At 43.1% G+C, this 19114-nt stretch overlaps 1 protein-coding gene across 5 annotated transcripts in view; it reads left to right on the top strand.

The window, feature by feature from the left end:
- The first annotated feature begins 1754 nt into the window (after window positions 1-1754).
- SCFD1 (sec1 family domain containing 1) overlaps window positions 1755-19114 on the top strand; it is an 82855-nt gene continuing 65495 nt past the window's right edge. The window contains exons 1-6 of one of the 5 annotated variants that reach the window (XM_040969267.1): window positions 1755-1843; window positions 7651-7721; window positions 12100-12188; window positions 14216-14306; window positions 17061-17183; window positions 18303-18390. In XM_040969267.1, coding sequence (XP_040825201.1) covers window positions 1807-1843; window positions 7651-7721; window positions 12100-12188; window positions 14216-14306; window positions 17061-17183; window positions 18303-18390 — 499 coding nt within the window. In that variant the 5' untranslated portion in view covers window positions 1755-1806. Of the gene's footprint in view, window positions 1844-2081; window positions 2101-7420; window positions 7722-12099; window positions 12189-12445; window positions 12670-14212; window positions 14307-17060; window positions 17184-18302; window positions 18391-19114 lie in introns of those variants that run through there. The other 4 variants (XM_040969263.1, XM_040969264.1, XM_040969265.1 and 1 more) reach the window with 4 other exon arrangements.

Below are 19114 nucleotides of genomic sequence, written 5' to 3'. Positions count from 1 at the left end.
TGTTTCTTCTATCCTTTTTTACAAACTGCCAAATTATGTTTCTAAAAGAATGCCACTTAATTCGAAGTGCTTATATGGGCTGGATTAATGCAGTCACGTGTGACAAAACTACACGGGGTACACACAGCACTGACGCTGCACCTGTAAAGAGCCTATTAGTATAGTTGGCTGCCACCCCGGAACCTCAGAACTGAGCTAGGCCCAGGTGCTGGGTCTTAGTCCTCACCTGCAGACATTGCAGCCAGTTGGGGTGTCAGATAGGCGACTATGGGGACTAACACTGCGAAGCCATGAGATTTTTGAAGTTTCTGCTTCTCGTAATATAAAATAGAATATGCAGTGTCAGTGTTGCAAAGACAGTTTTTGTCAATTGGAACTGTTCCTGTAGGCTAGTTTTTTGAACATTTATTTTCTACACTCCTTGATCATGACAGCGTTTATTTCCTGTGTATATACTGTACATAAAGAACACTGCTGTAGTGTTAAATCGATATGACTCCAGGGGCCTCTGGAAAGGAGGATTCTGATGGCACTGATGTGCTAGGCAGCCATTTGAAAGTGGAGGTACCCAAAGGAGAAGTTGATCTCAGATACTGACACTTGGGAAAGGCTGTATATTTCACATTCCATGCAGTGTATAGAAGTAAATAGAATTTTTCCCGGGCCTGGTGCTGTAGCCTAGTGGCTGAAGTTCTCACCTCGACACATAGGTCCATACAGGTGACCCCTCTTCCCATCCAGCTCCTTGCTTGTGGCCTGGGGAAGCAGTCAAGGACGGCCCAAGGCCTTGGCACCATGCGGCTGCAGATCTTCCTCTCTGTCTCTCCTCCTCTCTGTATAAATCTGACTTTGCAATAAAAATCTTAAAAGAGTTACTAGAACTTTTTCATAAGGTAGGCGCTCATATATCTGTTGAATTAGAATGAACCCAGATGATTCCCAATGCCTTTTAAATATTATTAGCAGTACTGAATGCAAAAGTATGTGTTAATGTCTTAATATGTCCTTTGGAAATGAGAAAATGTAAATTATAAAAAACAGCAGCTTGTGTCATCACATGAAGCAGTGTTTCTGATATCAGAGTATACTTTTGGGTTTTATCTGTTGGGATAAATCATTTACATGAGTCTGCAAGTTAAGATTTTAGGGCACTGTAATGTGGGGATTTGATGCAGCTTCAGAATTTACGCTCAACAGCTAATGGTTTGTTGTCAGAGACCTCTTGAGCATGGAAAATGTCATTGTCTATCAATTTGTGACATCCAATAAAATACTGATCATAGAAATCAATATCGGATACATTTTGTGATCATGCGGCTTCACATGTGTGTTCAAAGCTCCGCACTCTCCCCCAGAAGGTAGTTTTGTTAGTTTGCACTTAGTGAAGATGAGAATAAGTTATTTTGTACCTTTCTGGTTATGGTATCCATGTAAGCACAACGCCACTACACAGCTGGACCATTTACTTTGGAGATGAGATTGAGAAATCTGCCAAATTAGAGCTGTGCGCCAGTTGCGTGCGGGAAAGCCAGGGGAAGCTGGAGAAAACTGTGGTCCCGTCTACACTCTGGAGGTGAGGAAGCGAGGGCGACAGTGATGCTCTCCCAGGCTGAGGAGACTTGCGAGGGTGTGGCTTGGTAAGACAAATGAATTTCGGAATGTAAACGCAATTTAGGGCTTCAGGCCCCGGAGGGCGGAGCTTCCTCCCCGCGCCGGCCTTCGTCCCGCCCCCTGGGCTCTGCTTCCGGGGCGGGAGCCTTGGCCACGTCATCCCGGGATCCGCTTGCCAGCCGGGCAGCAGGCAAGATGGCGGCGGCGTCCAGTATTCGGGAGCGGCAGACAGGTACCGGCCTCCTCCCTGTCCTCTGCAGTCCGGGGTGCGTGCGTGTGGCCGCCTGCCTTGTGTCGCCCGTGATAGGTCGACCTGACCCGCAAGAGGCCCTCCGAGTTGGGGAAGCCGATGCCATTAGCCCGAGCACCCGGCCCCTCACCTGTGGGCCAGCGGACGGGGCTTCAGGGCTGGACCCGTCGCGCTGGGCACAGGTGTGGTTGCTTTCTTACTGGGCTTCCAAGGCCGTGGGATACAAGAGCTGGCAGCCGGTAACTTCTTTCCTGTGCTGTTAACAGTGAAGTCCCCAGGGTTGTCTGTGCGTGGTTCACTTCGAGTTCTAATGTTGAAGGAATTGCATTGGCCTGTCCACCACAATGAAAGCGTTCTGGTGTTTTTTAAGAGCGTAATTCCTCTCGTTTGGTCCGGCTTTTGGGGACCACCTGAAGACAAGTGCCTGGTGACCCAGATTTGTTTCAGCTTCCTGGAAGAGATTGAAGAGTGGCAAAGCAAATGAGCCCACGGTGCTGTGGCTGACATTTGAATTTTAGAGCATTGTGTTATTGGTTGTGTCTTCAATACCACATGTTTGTATAACCTCCCAATTATTTAGTGAGATGTGGTAAGAAAATACATGTGTGTCCCCTTAAGTTTTGCTTTCTTTGAGTTTTGCCTTGATATTTGAAAAGTTTTGATGGTAACTTGGCACTTAGCTGTGGGTTACAAACTAGTGGCTCACACCTGTTAGCTAACCGGCCTCTAAGTTGTCAGGCTTGCTCTCCTGCGGGGCTTAGAGCCGGAGCTGCGGGGGATGGAGCTTTTTTGGCTGACTGGAGTTGCAGCTGCTCTGTTTCTGACCCAGCTCCTTGCTGGTAGGCACCGAGGGAGTTACAGCTGGGTGCTTGGCCCTTAGTACCTGCAAGGGAGAGTCCAGTGGAGGTTGGGCTCCTGGCTTCTGCTTGGCTGTTGCAAGGATGGAAGATAGTTCTCTGTATGTATGTTTTTGAGTAGATTAAAATGTGTAAATGTTTAAGAGAATGTGCCTACTTGGAAATTGTGCCTCCTGAAATTATTACTTGGACCTACAGGAGGAATTTGAGTTGCGCTTGATTGCTTTGTCATTTAGAAGAAAAGTTAGACTTCTTTCTAGTAACGAATTGTGTTCTGCTTTTCCCAGCTGCAATTTTAGTAGACAAGAGTCTGGCATACTTAAGTATAGGAGAGTTCAGGTAAGACTTGAGAAATGGCTGTTGTTTTTTCTCTGTAAGCAGATAAGAGATCCATATCTTATGATCCCGATAGTTTAATAATGTTAAATGCATCGAGTCATGCTACATATTCAAGAAATAATGTGTCTGAGATTACCAGTACAAGGGACTTCTTGAAAATTTCCTATAGTGTTACATTTTATGTGCAGAAATTTTGTGCATTTTAAAAACCTAAAAGTAGGACCTGGTGCAAGGGCTCCATTAGCTAATCCTCTTGCTGCAAGCCCTGGGATCTTAACGTGGGCGCTGTTGCTGTGTCCTGGCGGCTCCACTTCCCATCCAGCTCCCTGCTTGCAGCCCAAAGTCTTGGGACCCTGCATCCACAGGGGAGATCTGAAAGAGGCTCCTAGCTTTGGATAGGCTCAGCTCCAACCGTGTGTGGCCGTTTGGATGCTGACCCAGTTGTTTGGCGGAAAATATTTGTCTCTCTCTGTGTGAAATCCACTTTTCCAATAAAAATAAGTTAAGTGTCTTGAAAAAAAATACTAAAGATTGGATTTCTACCAAAAAATTCACTGTAGCAAGATTTTATGTCGGTACTAGATGGATCTTACTAAATCAGTTACTTATCAAATGAGTCATTTGAGTTCTGTCATGTTCAGAGGAAGATAAATCTCCTTATATGCATTATGGTATGAGAAGTAAACATTGCCTTTTGAGAATGTGTTGGGAAATAACACACACTGTATCTTCTAGAAATGAGGTACTGTGATAAAAGATTCTGATCAATTTGAGTAAATGAGATAATAGCTGGCATTTGTTGAGCATTCCTGTTAACTAATTGAGAACTGCTGATTTCAGCGTCACATTGGCTCCTGCTGGGCTAGGCTAAAGCCAGGAGGCTGGACCTCAATCCAGCCTTCTTGGTGTGTGGTGGAGACCAGCAGCTTTGGCTTCTCAGGGTGTGCCTTAGCAGGAGGCTGGGACTAGTGATGGAACCAGGACTAGAAGCCAGGCACCCTGCTGCAGGATGCCAGTGTTGCAGCAGGCGTCCTGCCACCCATCGGCATTTCCTGCGGTGACTTTGTATTATCTGAAGATAAGAAGAGATTAAGTAGCATACTTATTTCTTGCTTTACCTTCTTGAAGAATTTTGTTGATTTTTTAAAGATCACCTCAGAAACCACCTCCTTTGTGAAAGCTTCGGGATTGTTCTCCTTTCCCTTGGCTTTCAGTTCAACAGGCTGAGTCTGTTGCTTCCTCCTTAGCTGCAGATGCTTGGCAGATCTCGGACTTCGTGCCTCTCTCCAGCAGGAGATTTCATGTGGCCCCGGCTTCAAGTGCTGCCTGGGACAGTGACTGCCAGGCGCGTATCCGCTGTCTGGACCTCTCTTCTGAACTCTGTGCACCCCCTGTTAGTTCATGGCAGCTGCATCCTTATAATCGCTCAAGTCCAAAATGTTGAAGTTTTGACATCTTATTTCTTAACCTCAGACGTGACAACAGATGTGATTAGTTTTACTCTGAAAATAAATGCAGTACTGTAGCATTGTCATCAGGTGCGCTCCATCTTGAATTTCTGCAGTGACCTTCTGTTTGAACTCTACTTTCACAGTCCTGTTTTCCTTCATTCTTTTTTTACACAGCACCCAAACCAATTACGTCATTAAGCTGCAACAGCTGTTTGTTTCCGTCATAAAAGTCCAAGTGATCCTACCGTGGTTCACAAGGTTCTGTGAGACGGTCCTCACTTTTCGCATTAGGAATATACTCTCTTCTCGAAATGTTCTTTCGAAGATAATCTTCATGACTTCCTTCCTCCAGCTCCTTTAGGTCTTTATTCAGATGTTACCTTCTCCCGAGGCCTTCTCTAACGACTAAAATTACACTACAACACTGTCTTCCCTTCTGCCAACTTTTTCAGCGTAGCACTTTGTTTTATGTAGTTTGCTAATTGCCTTTGTACTTCAACTAGATTAGAAGTTACTTGGGAAAAGGTAACTTATTTAATCTGTGTTATTCATTGCTGGGACCTCAATAGCTAGAGCAGTGTCAGGCACATGGAACGTATGCAGTGAGCACTTGATAAATACATAAATATAGCCGACAAAGTGTTCAGTGAATGAATACAGAAAATATTCCAGTGGGGCTGGTTGTATGGTGTGGTAGGCTAAGCCTCTACCTGTTTTGCTGCATCCTATATGAGTCCTGGTTTGTATCCCAGCTGCTCTATTTCCGAGCCAGCTCCCTGCCTATGGCCTGGGAAAGCAGGAGACGGCCCAAAGCCTTGGGACCTGCACCAGTGAGGGAGATCCATTAGAGGCTCCTGGCTTCAAATCAACACAGCTGTGGTCTTTGCAACTGCTTTGGGAGTGAACTAGTGGGTGGAACACCTCTCTGTTTCTCTCTGACTCTGCTTGGTTCCCAGTTTGGCCTAACCCAGGCCTAAAGCAGCTAGTGGAATGTGTTCCCTGTCCCTCCTCCTCTACTTCCTCCTGCCCTCTCTCCGTATCATTAATAAATGAATGGTTTTAAAAATTAATACTCATGATTTTTGTATCATGTAGTCCTCTCATAAGAGTTTGGAATGAGAGTTCTGTGTTGTTTAATAAGTCCTAATGCACGGGCCTGGCAGCATGGCCTAGCGGCTGAAGTCCTCACCTTGAACGCACCAGGATCCCATATGGATGCCAGTTCTAATCCCGGCAGCTCCACTTCCCATCCAGCTCCCTGCTTGTGGCCTGGGAAAGCAGTGGAGGACGGCCCAAAGCTTTGGGACCTTGCGCCCGTGTGGGAGACCTAGAGGAGGTTCCTGGTTCCCGGCTTTGGATCGGCACAGTACCAGCCGTTGCGCTCACCTGGGGAGTGAATCATCGGATGGAAGATCTTCCTCTCTGACTCTCCTCCTCTGTATATCTGCCTTTGTAATAAAAATAAGTAAATCTTTTAAAAAAAATAAGTCCTGATGCAAATGCTTTTAACAGTGGAGAGGGCCCTAAGCGATAGCCTAGTGGCTAAAATCTTCACCTTGCGTGTGCCAGGATCTCATATGGGCACTGGTTTGTATTCCAGCTGCCCCACTTCCTATCCAGCTCCCTGCTTGTAGCCTGGAAAAGCAGTTAAGGATGGCCCAAAGCCGTGGGACCCTGCACCCACGTGAGAGACCCGGAAGGAGCTCCTGGCTTTGGATAGACTCAGCTCCAACCATTGCAGCTACTTAGGGAGCAAACCGGTGGATGGAAGATCTTTCTCTCTCCTTGCTGTAAATCTGTCTTTTGAATAAAAATAAATTTTTTTTAAAGTGGGGAATAGCCGTTTGGCCTGGCAGGTGAAGAGGTCTGCACCCACGTCTGAACACCTGGGTTGATTCCTGATTCTGCTTTTTAGCTTGTGTCCTCTGCGGAGCCTGCGTGGCAGTAAGGGGGACTGAGTGGGCTCATTCGCGCTCAGGGAGGTCTCCGCTGCCGGCTTCAGCCTGAGCCAGCTTTGCCTTCCGGCCAGCAGCTGAAAGTTACCATGTTAAATTGTCAATCAAGTGGATATTAAGTTAGTCTTCTGTAAATTAGATCACTCAACTGGTACTAATTAATCACCTGACTAATTGGCCATCTCAGTTTTATATAGAAGTATATTAAGTTTTCATTTGCCTTAGAATATACTCTATCATACAGATCTGTGACTTTTGTAATTATGTGTTCTTCAGCTGGAATTACCAGTTGTGAACCACATATATGGGAAAGTCTGTTTTCCTCAGGAATATAGAATTTTTAAAAAGATTTGTTTTTATTTGAAAGGCAGAGTTAGATGGAGCGAGTGACAGAGGTCTTCCATCTTCACTCCCCAAATGACTCATTGTCCAGAGCTGGGTTTGTCTGCAGTTGGACTCTTACCCGGGTGCAGGGGCCTAAGAACTCGGGCCATCTTGTGCTGCTTTCCCAGGCACGTTAGCAGGGAGCCAGAGTGGAACCTGAGTGACTGGGACTCAACTTGGTGCCCTCGAGGAAGCTGGTGCTGCAGCAGGCAGAGGCTTATTCCCACTATGCCATGGCAGGGGCCTCCAACATAGAATTTTAAACAATATAACTTTTCTTTGAATCTGATACATTGATTATAGCCTGTGGTTGGTAACTGAAAAGTAGACCTAGTCTGTGAAGGTTTTATATGTGAATCAATTAGATATGTAATAGATAACTTTTTAGAAAGACAGCTTAATGCATGCTCTCTGTCAGATCAGAGGCATCAGCATCAGTTATTAAAGCCACTGCAAGCTTATGATTGAAGAAATTTCTCCAACTACATGAAAGATAACGTGGAGTTTTCAAGAGAGGTGGACTTGCTATGTTAAGCACAAAAACATTCTTTGTAATGTTTTAAACAATTATATCTGGGAACAGAAAATGATTTTACAGTGTCTCCAAACACATTCTAGTTAATTATTGAAGGAATGTTCTGGCAAGGTCTGATCTTGACTGCATACACCTACCTAGTCAGGGGGTTCATTTGTTTTGCAAGACTTGATTTGCACTTCTGTTTGAGATGATAAACAATAAATATGGGGAAAAAATGAACTTGTAAGAAAGCAGTGGTACTGATAAAAGCTCTGTTTATTTTCAGTGGCTCTGAAGCGTATGTTGAATTTCAATGTACCACATGTTAAAAACAGCACTGGAGAACCAGTATGGAAGGTAAGAGTTTATCTCGGACACTATTCCATGTTTCTGTCTTTATTTGTTGTAGTTCGAGAGGAATTTCTGTTAATTTGAACGAGTAGTGTGTCTTGATTATGGGTGCGTATTTTACCTTTGTTTAATATGACATCTTTTTCTTTTTTTTTTTTTAATTTTTATTACAAAGTCAGATACACAGAGAGGAGGAGAGACAGAGGAAGATCTTCTGTCCGGTGGTTCACTCCCCAAGTGAGCACAACAGCCGGTGCTGCGCCGATCCGAAGCCAGGAACCAGGAACTTCTTCTGGGTCTCCCACGCGGGTACAGGGTCCCAAAGCTTTGGGCCGTCCTGACTGCTTTCCCAGGCCACAAGCAGGGAGCTGGATGGGAAGTGGAGCTGCCAGAATAGAACTGGCGCCCATATGGGATCCCGGCACGTTCAAGGCAAGGACTTTAGCCACTAGGCCACGCCGCCGGGCCCCTTAGTATGACATCTTAATATGTAACTGTGATAAGCATTTTACAAAGGAAAATATTCATGTTAGGGAATCCAGGTGATCTCTTGATGGCATCTTTTTTTTTTTAATGATTTTTTTGGTGAGAAAGTTTCATAGACAAAAAAAGAAGGGAGAGAGAAAATTGCCACCCGCAAATGGCTGCAGTGGCCACAGCGTGGCCAGACAGAAGCCGGGAGCTTCCTCCAGGACTCCCACGTCCTTAGGCCATCTGCGGCTGCATCCCCAGGTATGTCAGCAGGGAGCTAGACTGGAAATGGAACGAGTGGGAAGTGAACCGGTGGCTACTTAGGATGCCGGTGTTGTGGACGGTTGTTAAACTTGCAGTGCTACCATGCTGGCTCCTTGGGTGCCGTCTTACCTGACAAATCTGTAGATATTTTGCTGCTTAACTATGCTGTCCAGACCTTGAATATTCCAGCTTGCTCAGTGTTACATTCAGGGAGATAGTTGAATTTAAGCAATTCATGATTTATTGATCTATAAGCCACAATACCATATTATTAATTTATGAGGTATAAAACTCAGTAAAATTGTGGACCCAAGCAATCTAAAATCTTTCTCCTTTAAGAAATCCTGTGACTCCTTTAAAAGTCCTGTTTGAGCTCTTTCAGTTTAAACTTCATGCTATCTCTTCAAAAAGATTAACGATAGTTAATTAGGTTTAAATTTTAGTTTCAAGCACTTTATACTTATCTCTGAAAAGAATTGAGGACAAATCAACCTGGTTAGGGTTTTGGGTGGCTTTTTGTTTTTGCTTAAATTGCTTTTCTCCATTCTTTATTTGGAAGGCAAAGCCAGGAGGAACCTGGACCATAGTCACGATCTCCTACTCGGGCAGCAGGCACCTAAGTGCTTGAGCTATCGTCTTCTACCCCCCGGGGAGACAACAGCAGACAGCTGGAACACTGTCCGGAGTGGAGTGGGGCTCACCGCTGGGGTGTGGTGGGCAGCACCTCTGCAGCAGAGGATGGCCCACGTGGGAAACCTGGGGAATGCCCTGGCCTTGGCCTGGCCCAGCCCTGGGCACGTGACCATGCTGGGAGTGAACCAGCAGACGGGAGACCTCTCTCATCACTATGTCTCATCTCTCGCTCTCTGTAACTACAGCTTCCAAATAAATAAAAAATAATAAATCATTAAGAAAAGAACAAAAGTGGAGCTGAGGCTCATGCCCTGGTGCAGAGATATGGAATGCAGGTTTCCCAGACAGCGTCTCCAGCATTGATCAAATGCCTGGCTGAGATTGTGGGTGTCGGGAAGGCTGAGTTCTTATTCCAAGTCCTTTGGATGATCTCTTAAGGTGGTTCAAGACTCTAGATTGAATGTATAGCTGAAGCTTCAGCTTCCCCAAATTACCCTCTTGGTTTTTTTTTGTTTTTTTTTTTTTTTTTTGTGGACATCTTGCCTGTGGCATAAAGCATACTTGCTTTTTTTTTTTTTAAAAAAAAGTTAAGATTCTTTTATTTTTATTGGAAAGGCAAGGTTACAAAGAGAGGAGGAGGGACACAACACAGAAAGGGCGCTTCCATCTGCTGGTTATCTCCCCCAATGGCCACAGTGACCAGAGCTGAGCCAGTCTGAAGCCAGGGATGCTGAGGCTGCTTCTGAGCATCCCACATGGGTGCAAGGCCTTAAGGACTCCGGCCAAGCCTGCACTGCTTTCCAGGCCACAAGCAGGGAGCTGGATGGGAAGTGGAGCAGCTGGGTACCAAGCTGGAGCCCAGCGCTATGGGCAGGTGGTCAGCCCTTTACGTCACAGTGCCAGCCCCTGAAAGGTTTTTCTGTGTAGCGATTCTTGCTGCTGATAGTCTCCCCTGCCTGGGGTGGGTTACTTTCATTGTGCTTTTTACAATCTGATTGGTGTTCCTTTGTTTAAAGATTGATTGATTTTATTTATTTGAAAGGTAAAGAGAAGTATATAGGAGGAAGTATAAAGGTTATTTGCAAAATACAGAATCATCTCAAAAAAACTATTTAAGCATCCTTGAATTTGGGTATCTCCAGTGGGTGGATGATTATACGTGTTTTTGTTATACATCTGTATATGTTTTTGATAAAGTTTATTAGTTAAATACAGAGATGAACAGAATCAGGCCAATTTTATCAAATTGCCAGTATCAGTATTTTTTTTCAGTAAGGGGGCTGGCTTTTTTTTTTTTTTAAGATTTATTTTTATTGGGAAGGCAGACTTATAGAGAGCAGAGGACAAAATGAAAGCTCTTCTGTCCACTGATTCACTCCTGAAATAGCCTGAACGGCTAGAACTGAGCTGATCAGGAGCCCAGAGCTGCCTCTGGGTCAGCCACGAGGGTGCAGGGTCCCAAGGCTCTGGGTTGTCCTCTGCTTTCCCAGGCCACAAGCAGGCAGCTGGATGGGAAGCAGGGCTAGAACCAGCACCCATATGGGATCCCAGTGCATTCAAGGTGAGGACTTTAGCCACTAGGCTACAGTGCTGGGCCCCTATGTTAAAAGTTTAATTTGCTAATTTATTTTTTTGTGACTGAACTAGCTATATACATTTCACTTTAAAGTGACTAATTTTTATATCTAGAAAGAATATACATAAAGTAGGAGAAAGTTTGAGTTTGCCATGTGTTCAGACTTCTTCATTAAAGCTTAAAATTTATAGTTACCAATTTTTTTTTTTTTAAGTAAAGAAAGTGCTTGAAAGGAAGAAATGGAGTGCCCGGCATTGTAGCCTTGTGGCTAAAGTCCTCGCCTTGTGCATGCTGGGATCCCATATGGGCGCGGCTCTAATCCCGGCCACCCTGCTTCCCATCCAGCTCCCTACTTGTGGCCTGGGGTTGCAGTCGAGGATGGCCCAGAATCTTAGGACCCTGCACCCGTGTGGGTGATCTGGAGGAGATTCCTGGCTCCTGGCTTTGGATTGGCTCAGCTCTGGCCGTTGCGGCCACTTGGGGAGTGAATCAGCAGATAGAAGATCTTCCTCTCTGTCTTTTCATCCCCTCTCTGTATATCTGCCTTTCCAATAAACATAAATAAATCTTGAGCCCAGTGTGGTAGCTTAGCGGCTGAAGTCCTCGCCTTGCACACACCGCGATCCCAAATGGGCACCAGTTTTAATCCCAGCAGCCCCATTTCCCATCCAGCTCCATGCTTATGGCCTGGGAAATAGTCGATGATGGCTCAAAGCCTTGGGACCCTGCACCCGCGTGGGAGACCCGGGAGAGCTCCAGGCTCCTGGCTTCGAATCAGCTCAGCTCCAACCCCTGGGGCCGCTTGGGGAGTCAATCATCGGACAGAAGATCTTTCTACCTTTGTATATCTGACTTTTGAATGAAAATAAAATCTTAAAATCTTTAACAAAAAGAAGAAATGGATAGAGTTGTTCATTATTTTCGTGTAAGTAGCATGCTTTGGAGCCTGTATCCTGCATGGATGGACATTTTGAACAAGTAATGATTAGGAGGTATTACAGTGAGGGGCTGTCACAGTGGCTTAGTAAGCTAATCCTCCACCTGAAACACTGAAACACCTGAAACAGCACCATATTGGTGCTGATTCATGTCCCAGCTGCTTCACTTCCCATCCAGCTCCCTTCTTGTGGGCTGGGAAAGCAAGGGAGGATGATCCATGGCCTTGGGCCCCTGTACCCGTGTGGAAGACCCAGAAGAAGCTTCTAGCTTCCAGCTTCAGACCAGCCAGCCGAGCCCTGACTGTGACAGCCCTGTGGGGAGTGAACTTCTCCATACAAGACCTCCATCTCTTTCTCTACAAAGCTACACTTCAGATAAACATAAATAAAGTATACTGAGGCAAGGATTCAGTATACATTATTGACCTCCATGCTGCCTTTAGGTGGTTTCTCTGTTCTTCATGGGTGATGTTTTCAAACACGTGGATGTTTTTCTCAACAGGTGCTCATTTATGACCGACTGGGCCAGGACATCATCTCTCCTCTGCTCTCTGTGAAGGAGCTGAGAGACTTGGGAATCACTTTGCATCTGTAAGAACAGCACATTTCTACAAAGGACCACCTTGAACTTGGATTTCTAAAGAACATTTGTGGAGAAAAAGTGTTTGGTTACAATACTTCCATAGTACAGAGCATTTTTTCCCTCTGTATATCCTATTTTTCAACCCATTTTTTTAAAATTGAAAAAAATCACAATGCAGCCTAAGTGTGGGATGTGGTGTGGCATTCGATGAATCTCCCCAGTGGGTGGGGGCTGTTTCTTCTGGTTATGATGTTATAACCAGTTTCAATTGCATGATATTTTAAAACATTTTGAAAGTACTTTTTTTTTTAACACTTCCATCATTTTTACTGCGAGTGCTGTTCAGTCCATGAACAAGCAGCTGTCAGGTGTTTTGTTGCACATTGCAAGTCTACTAGGCTTAATAGTAGCAACAAGCTTCTCTTGTAAGAAGGGAACCCAGTGACTGCATGAACTTCCGACTGTGCCAATGCAGCATTTCTTTTTTAATGGATATACATTATCACAATTTGGCTTGATCTGTTTAAATTCTTCATTTGTATAATGAGTATGTGTCAGTTCTACAGATAATTTACTTTTTGGAATTCCTGAGACTAGAATTGGTTTTAAAATCAATGGTGTATCATGGTTGGCGACATTTTTTTCTTTCTTGGTGATATATAGACTATGCTTTAAAATTGATGCCACCTTCTGTTTGATGAAATATAATGCACGACAGGTTTTTTTCCATTTGTTTTTATATTGGACTTAAAGCACATAAATTTATAACACATTAATTGTTACAAACTGAAGTTTGGCGTGGTGCTGTCCTTGGAATTGGCGTATTTATAAATATTTGTTGCTGTTGGCACCTTGCTAAGTATTTTACTGCTTTATTTCATTAATGAATACGAAAGTCCCATGACGATTGTCCCACAACTGTACAACTAGTTAATAGCTGAAGTGTGACCAGGTTGACCACTGATTATGTCTTATCTCTTGAACCATGATGGCTTTGTTGCAGTAGGTAACTCAGTACTTCCTGGGTAACAGGACCTGTCTGCCAGCCTGTTGCTGTTGCCACCACACTGTGGCAGGATTACACAGCAGCCATGATAAACTCTTGAATTCTTGCCTCTCACCATTCCTTCCTCTCTACTAAAAAGAATGCACTGCCAATTGGTCAAGTAGATTTGTAGGAAATAGTAATTACCAATTTCTTGAAAATGGCATGGTGGCCGTAGGCTGTTAGGCGATTCGAGTGCCAACAAGACAGCATGCTGTGGTTGGCATCGCGTTATCCTTTTCATTTTTCACAAGCAACAACCAGACAGCTAGAAGGAGTTGTGGCGTGCAGACCCACTGTCTTGATTGTGGAGAGATGAATACCACCAAAATAGAGTGTTGATCATTTCCTGGTAGAAGCCTTGTGAAATCTTACAGTGAAGAGTGAGTTTTGTGATGTGATGCTGGGATATTTGAATTAAAAGATTCCCTGAATTGTAAAAAGAAGCAGCTCTGTAGAGATACATATTTTTCTTACATAATCTGTTGGCCATTCTCTTGTGCAGCACTAAATTACACAAAACATGTATTGCCTTTGCGTCCCTAGGAAATAGTAAAATGCCTTTCATTTAAAAAACTTGGTTTCCTTCGTGACTAGATTTTTGTTTCTAAATTCCTCCAGCTTTCAGTTTTTCATTTTTTTGTGAGAGCGTCACTTGTGGCCTACTCATCTTCTCCACTCCCCAAATTTCTGTGAAGGTAGATAGCACCATTCATTTTGAATGTGCTTTAGTTCTCATTTAAGAACACTAGTAGAAGAGAATGTTACAATAATGAATATTAAAAATAAGGCAAGTAGAGTATAACAAATTAAAATAACAAGAAATTAAGATTTTACTGCTGAATTTTTATCAACACTGATATAAAAATAAAGTTAGGCTAGCTAAAACGAAGTTTTAGAACTCTGGCCATTGTGTTTGAGCTTGTGAACATGTGTTTTGAGAACTGATATTTTTGGATCAGTGATTTTTATGTTCTTTATGTTTTCTAGACTTTTGCACTCTGATCGAGACCCTATTCCAGATGTTCCTGCAGTGTACTTTGTAATGCCAACGGAAGAGAATATTGATCGTATGTGCCAGGTGATATGTCTTCTCATTTACCTGACTTTTCCAACATAGAAATGGATTTTTATTTCTAAATAAAATCTTAACTTTCTGATCTAAAGAATCAAAAATTCAGGATCACTGTGTGATATCACACATGTCCCATATGGGTGCTGGTTCATGTTCTGGCTGCTTCTCCTCAGATCCAGCCCTCAGCTGTTGGCCTGGGCGAAGCAGAGAAAGATGGTCCAAGTGCTTGGGTCTGTGCTACCCATGCTTAATATCTGGAAGAAGCTTGTGGCTTGGCTTTGGATTGACCTGGTTCTGGCTGCTGTATCCATCCCTGGACTGAATTCTGACTTTGAAAGAGATAAATTTAAAAAAAAAATCAGAAATTCTCTTACCCACTTCCCACTTTTTTTTTTTTGGACTATCTTGAATTTTAAATAACTCAAAAGATTTTGAAATTTTTTTACTGAGAAAGCATTAATTTTGCCTGAAAGACTAGAATCTAGCTTTAAAAAACAGAAGGCTAAATATAATAGCTTTCAAAATTGAGGCTTTGGCTTTGTGAGATTATACTGGGAAGTCTGACGATGACGGTCTCTGCAGATGCAGGAACAGAGCCTGGCCCTCGCCGGCTCCCGGGGCCACCATTTTTATGCCTGTGTTGTTTGGTCGCTTGGCCTTGCTGTGAGCTGGCCAGCAGGTGCAGGTTCTTCATCCATGACTGTTCATTTTGATTGTGAAAATTAAGTATTCTGAAAAATCCTCAGAAAATGTTCCTTCATGTCTTACTATAAAAAATTACCTGAAAATATAGCTACAAAGGTTAATTTAGATGAATAAATTGCTCTTCCAAAGAGAAGACTGTTTTAGTAAGAAAAAAAGGTGAGTGGGCCCGGCGCGGTGGCGCAAGTGGTTAAAAGGTCCTCGCCTTGCACGCCCGGGATCCCATATGGGCGCCGGTTCTAATCCCGGCAGCCCCGCTTCCCTTCCAGCTCCCTGCCTGTGGCCTGGGAAAGCAGTCGAGGACGGCCCAAGGCTTTGGGAACCTGCACCCGCGTGGGAGACCCGGAAGAGGCTCCTGGCTTCGGATCGGCATAGTATCGGCCCGTTGCGCTCACTTGGGGAGTGAATCATCGGACGGAAGATCTTCCTCTCTGTCTCTCCTCTCTGTATATCCACCTTTCCAATGAAAAAATAATAAAAATAAATCTTTAAAAAAAAAAAAAAAGAAAAAGAAAAAAAGGTGAGACAATACATGCATATAGACTGGTTTAAATATGTCTTCTCACACTGTTAAATATGTGCTCAGTTCTGTAAACCTCCCTGCTTTCCTGATCGGTAGCCTCTAAAACTCTCAGTTCAGAACAGAATCCATTCTAGACTTCCCTTTTCCCTTTACAAACTTGCAACTCTTCTTCGATGGTAAGAAACATGATTCCCAGTTTCCTGCACATAATTATTTCCTCCATCCCTATGCTGGACCACTGCCTCAGTCGGTTGCTTTTCTCACATCGACTCCAATCCCTCTATTTTTTCACATCTCTTATGTTTAATCTTTGTTCTCATTTTATCTGAAAAGCTGAAAGAGAGAGGGCGTGCCCGTACATAGGTTCACTCTCCAAATTCCCACAACAACCAGGACTAGGGCAGGCTGAAGGCAGGAGCCTGGAACTCAGTCGAGGGACTCCAACATGGAAGCCAGCGCTTCTGGTTCCTTGGATGCAAATTAACCGGAAGCTGGTCAAGAGTGGATAAGCCAGCGTTCAAACCAGGCACCCTGATGCTGATGTCCCACACTTACCCACGTGTACACATGCTAACATCTCTGAAACCAAGTGTGTCTTAAAAGTGATTGTGGTGTAATAACTTCTATTGGAAACATTAATTTCAGTTGCTACATAACTGATACTGCCTGTTACATGCATTTGACATTTAGATTTGAAGAAATGTGGTGGCTTAGCTCTTCTAGAAAAGTAAGCAAGCAAATTTGAGAATTCTCACTAACTTAATTCTACTTTTAAGTGATTGAGAATCTGTGCATTGAAGGAAGTACACGTGTCATCACATGAGAACAGAAGATAATGTTTGCTAAATACACCAGCCTTCAATTCTGTTGGTATAGGATCCTCTTCTGGCTATTTTCAAGAAAAATACAAAAAGCTTCTAAGAGCAGTTTGTGTGCTGTGTTGTAATTAATGTGATTCCAATGATCATATAATTTCTTTTTTTTTAAAGATTTATTTTTATTATTTTTTTCATTGGAAAGGCAGATATACAGAGAGGAGAGACAGAGAGGAAGATCTTCCGTCCGATGATTCACTCCCCAAGTGAGCGCAACGGGCCGATACTATGCCGATCCGAAGCCAGGAGCCTCTTCCGGGTCTCCCACGCGGGTGCAGGTTCCCAAAGCTTTGGGCCGTCCTCTGCTGCTTTCCCAGGCCACAGGCAGGGAGCTGGAAGGGAAGCGGGGCTGCCGGGATTAGAACCGGCGCCCATATGGGATCCCGGGCGGCAAGGTGAGGACCTTTAACCACTTGCGCCACCGCGCCGGGCCCCGATCATATAATTTCACAAGTAATTATAAGATATATTTTAGTAGCCAGATAGCTAGTGCTTTTTCCTAACTTTGTTCTTCAGGAACACAATTTGCAACTACCATTTATGTAATTTGTCTTTTAAATCTGTATTCTCTAAAACCTTGCTATTCCAATATTTTGAAGGCTTGTCTATGGCCAACCTTTATTCTATCATGTAAGAATCAAATACTCATTGTATTTGTAGGATCTTCGAAGTCAACTCTATGAATCATATTATTTAAATTTTATTTCTGCTATTTCAAGAAGTAAACTGGAAGATATTGCAAATGCAGCGCTGGCAGCTAGTGCCGTAACCCAAGTAGCCAAGGTAAGGGACTCGGTGGCTCGGTGTTGGGTGATGGTAAAGCCTGTTGATTGACATTAGATGTCCTGTTCACAAAAGACATGATCAACCTAAAAGATGTTCAGACTCAATAATTTCATGAAAAATTATGATGATGTAAATTATCTTCAGCTTAAACTTGTCAAAACTAACTAAAAAAGCCTGCTGGTTTAATGAATGGAAATGTGAAAAGACCAAAGTTTTGCTTCTTGCTTGAATTTGTATGATCTTTTTAGCATGTCTCACAAATAAGTCGGTAGCTTATTATCCGAAAATGTTAACATTATTTTATCTGTGATCTCCATTGTCACCTAGTGTCTCCAGGTTTTTCTTACTTATGAAAAAGAATCCGAAGAGGCCTTACTACATTTTGTAAGAACAGAGGAGTTTCTGGAAGGCTTGCAATTCTGTCATAGTGACTTTTCACTAGGTTCAGCTTCAGTTGTAAATTTGTAAATTATCATTCTGGTGTGTCCTATTAGTGCCTTTTTCTTGAATTTGAACAAGATTAATATCCAGTGGAACTGTATGGGACAAGTAAAAGCAAATACACATTTATTTTCCATTTTTTCCCCTGCTGATGTTTTTCATTATGTTTAGATGGTTGACTACTACTACTGATTAGTTCTTGAGGCTTATGATTAATTTCATATAATGTAATAGAAAAGGTTTTCAGTTCATTTAACTAGATTTCAAATAGTTCTTTTCATTTTTCTCCTAGCTTGTACTTCAAAGAACTGATAGAACTTTTTTCTGTTATATTTATGAAGATTAGTGAAGACTTTACATAGGAAAATGTGATTGAGTGTGAAAATCACCATTTTTTCTGCAAAATGCCAATTCATGTTAGAATCGCAGTTTAGATTCTTGTATCTGCCTGAATTTGGATTTCTGAAAATGCTGTTTATGGTCTGTACTATACCCCACAGCTTGTTTCAAGGGTTTTTTTCTATGCTTAACTGCCTGGTGTTGCTTGATTGCATAATCTGCTATACAGAACAGTTCACTGTTACTGAATTTATAATTTTCTTATCTACTTTTGATATTGCTAGATTATATCTGATTTAATGTAATTTTATGGTAAAATTGATCTTTTGTTTCTAGGTTTTTGATCAGTACCTCAATTTCATTACTTTGGAGGATGATATGTTTGTTTTATGTAATCAAAACAAAGAGCTTGTTTCATATCGAGGTATGTAAAAATAAGATTATAATTTGTTATTAACAAAAATGAATAGTGAACTCTAAGGTGGTGAATAGATTTGCTGTACTTGAAAGCATGCTTAGTTTACAAAAATAGATGTGAAAGATTTTGAAAAGCACTCAATATGTGTCAGACTAAAATTGTCACATGCAGGCAATAGTTAATCCTATTTTATAAGCTCAAAAGGTATACATTGTTTGATTTGTTTTAAAGGTTTGTAGATTCGCAGGGCAGAGTTCCAGAGAGTTTCGGGGGAGACAGAAATCTCTTACCCACTGGTTTCCTCCTAGATGATTGTAACAGCTGGAGGACAAAACTGTAGCCAGGAGCCTGGAATTGCATCTGTATGTCCCACGTGTGGGCAGGGACCCAAGTGCTTGCGCCACCTTCTGTTCCCTTCCCAGGTGTGTTCTCAGGGAGCGAGGTTGGAAGCAGAGCTGTCAGGATGTAGAGATGCTCACGTGGGATACAGGTGACACAGGTGGCAGCTGAGCCAGCTGCAGCACACCAGTTCTCTTTCAGGTGTTCCCACAACTTGCAGGGAGGTTCAGTCACCCACGTCAGGCAGTGTTTTTAGCAGCAGTAAGTCCATTGTCTGGTACTTGGTTTGAAACAAGAACAAGTTAATTTACTTCTCTGTGCTTGCAAGAAACAGACCCAGATTGTGAGCACTCTGAAAGACGACAGTATAAATCTTTGAGTTTTATTGAAT

Source organism: Ochotona curzoniae, unplaced genomic scaffold (assembly GCF_017591425.1).
Source record: "Ochotona curzoniae isolate NIBS_2020 unplaced genomic scaffold, NIBS_Ocur_1.0 scaffold_4701, whole genome shotgun sequence".
In the NCBI taxonomy this organism is placed as follows: Eukaryota; Metazoa; Chordata; class Mammalia; order Lagomorpha; family Ochotonidae; genus Ochotona; species Ochotona curzoniae.
The sequence above is the reverse complement of the archived record's forward strand: the minus strand, read 5'-3'. Positions and strand labels throughout refer to the sequence as shown.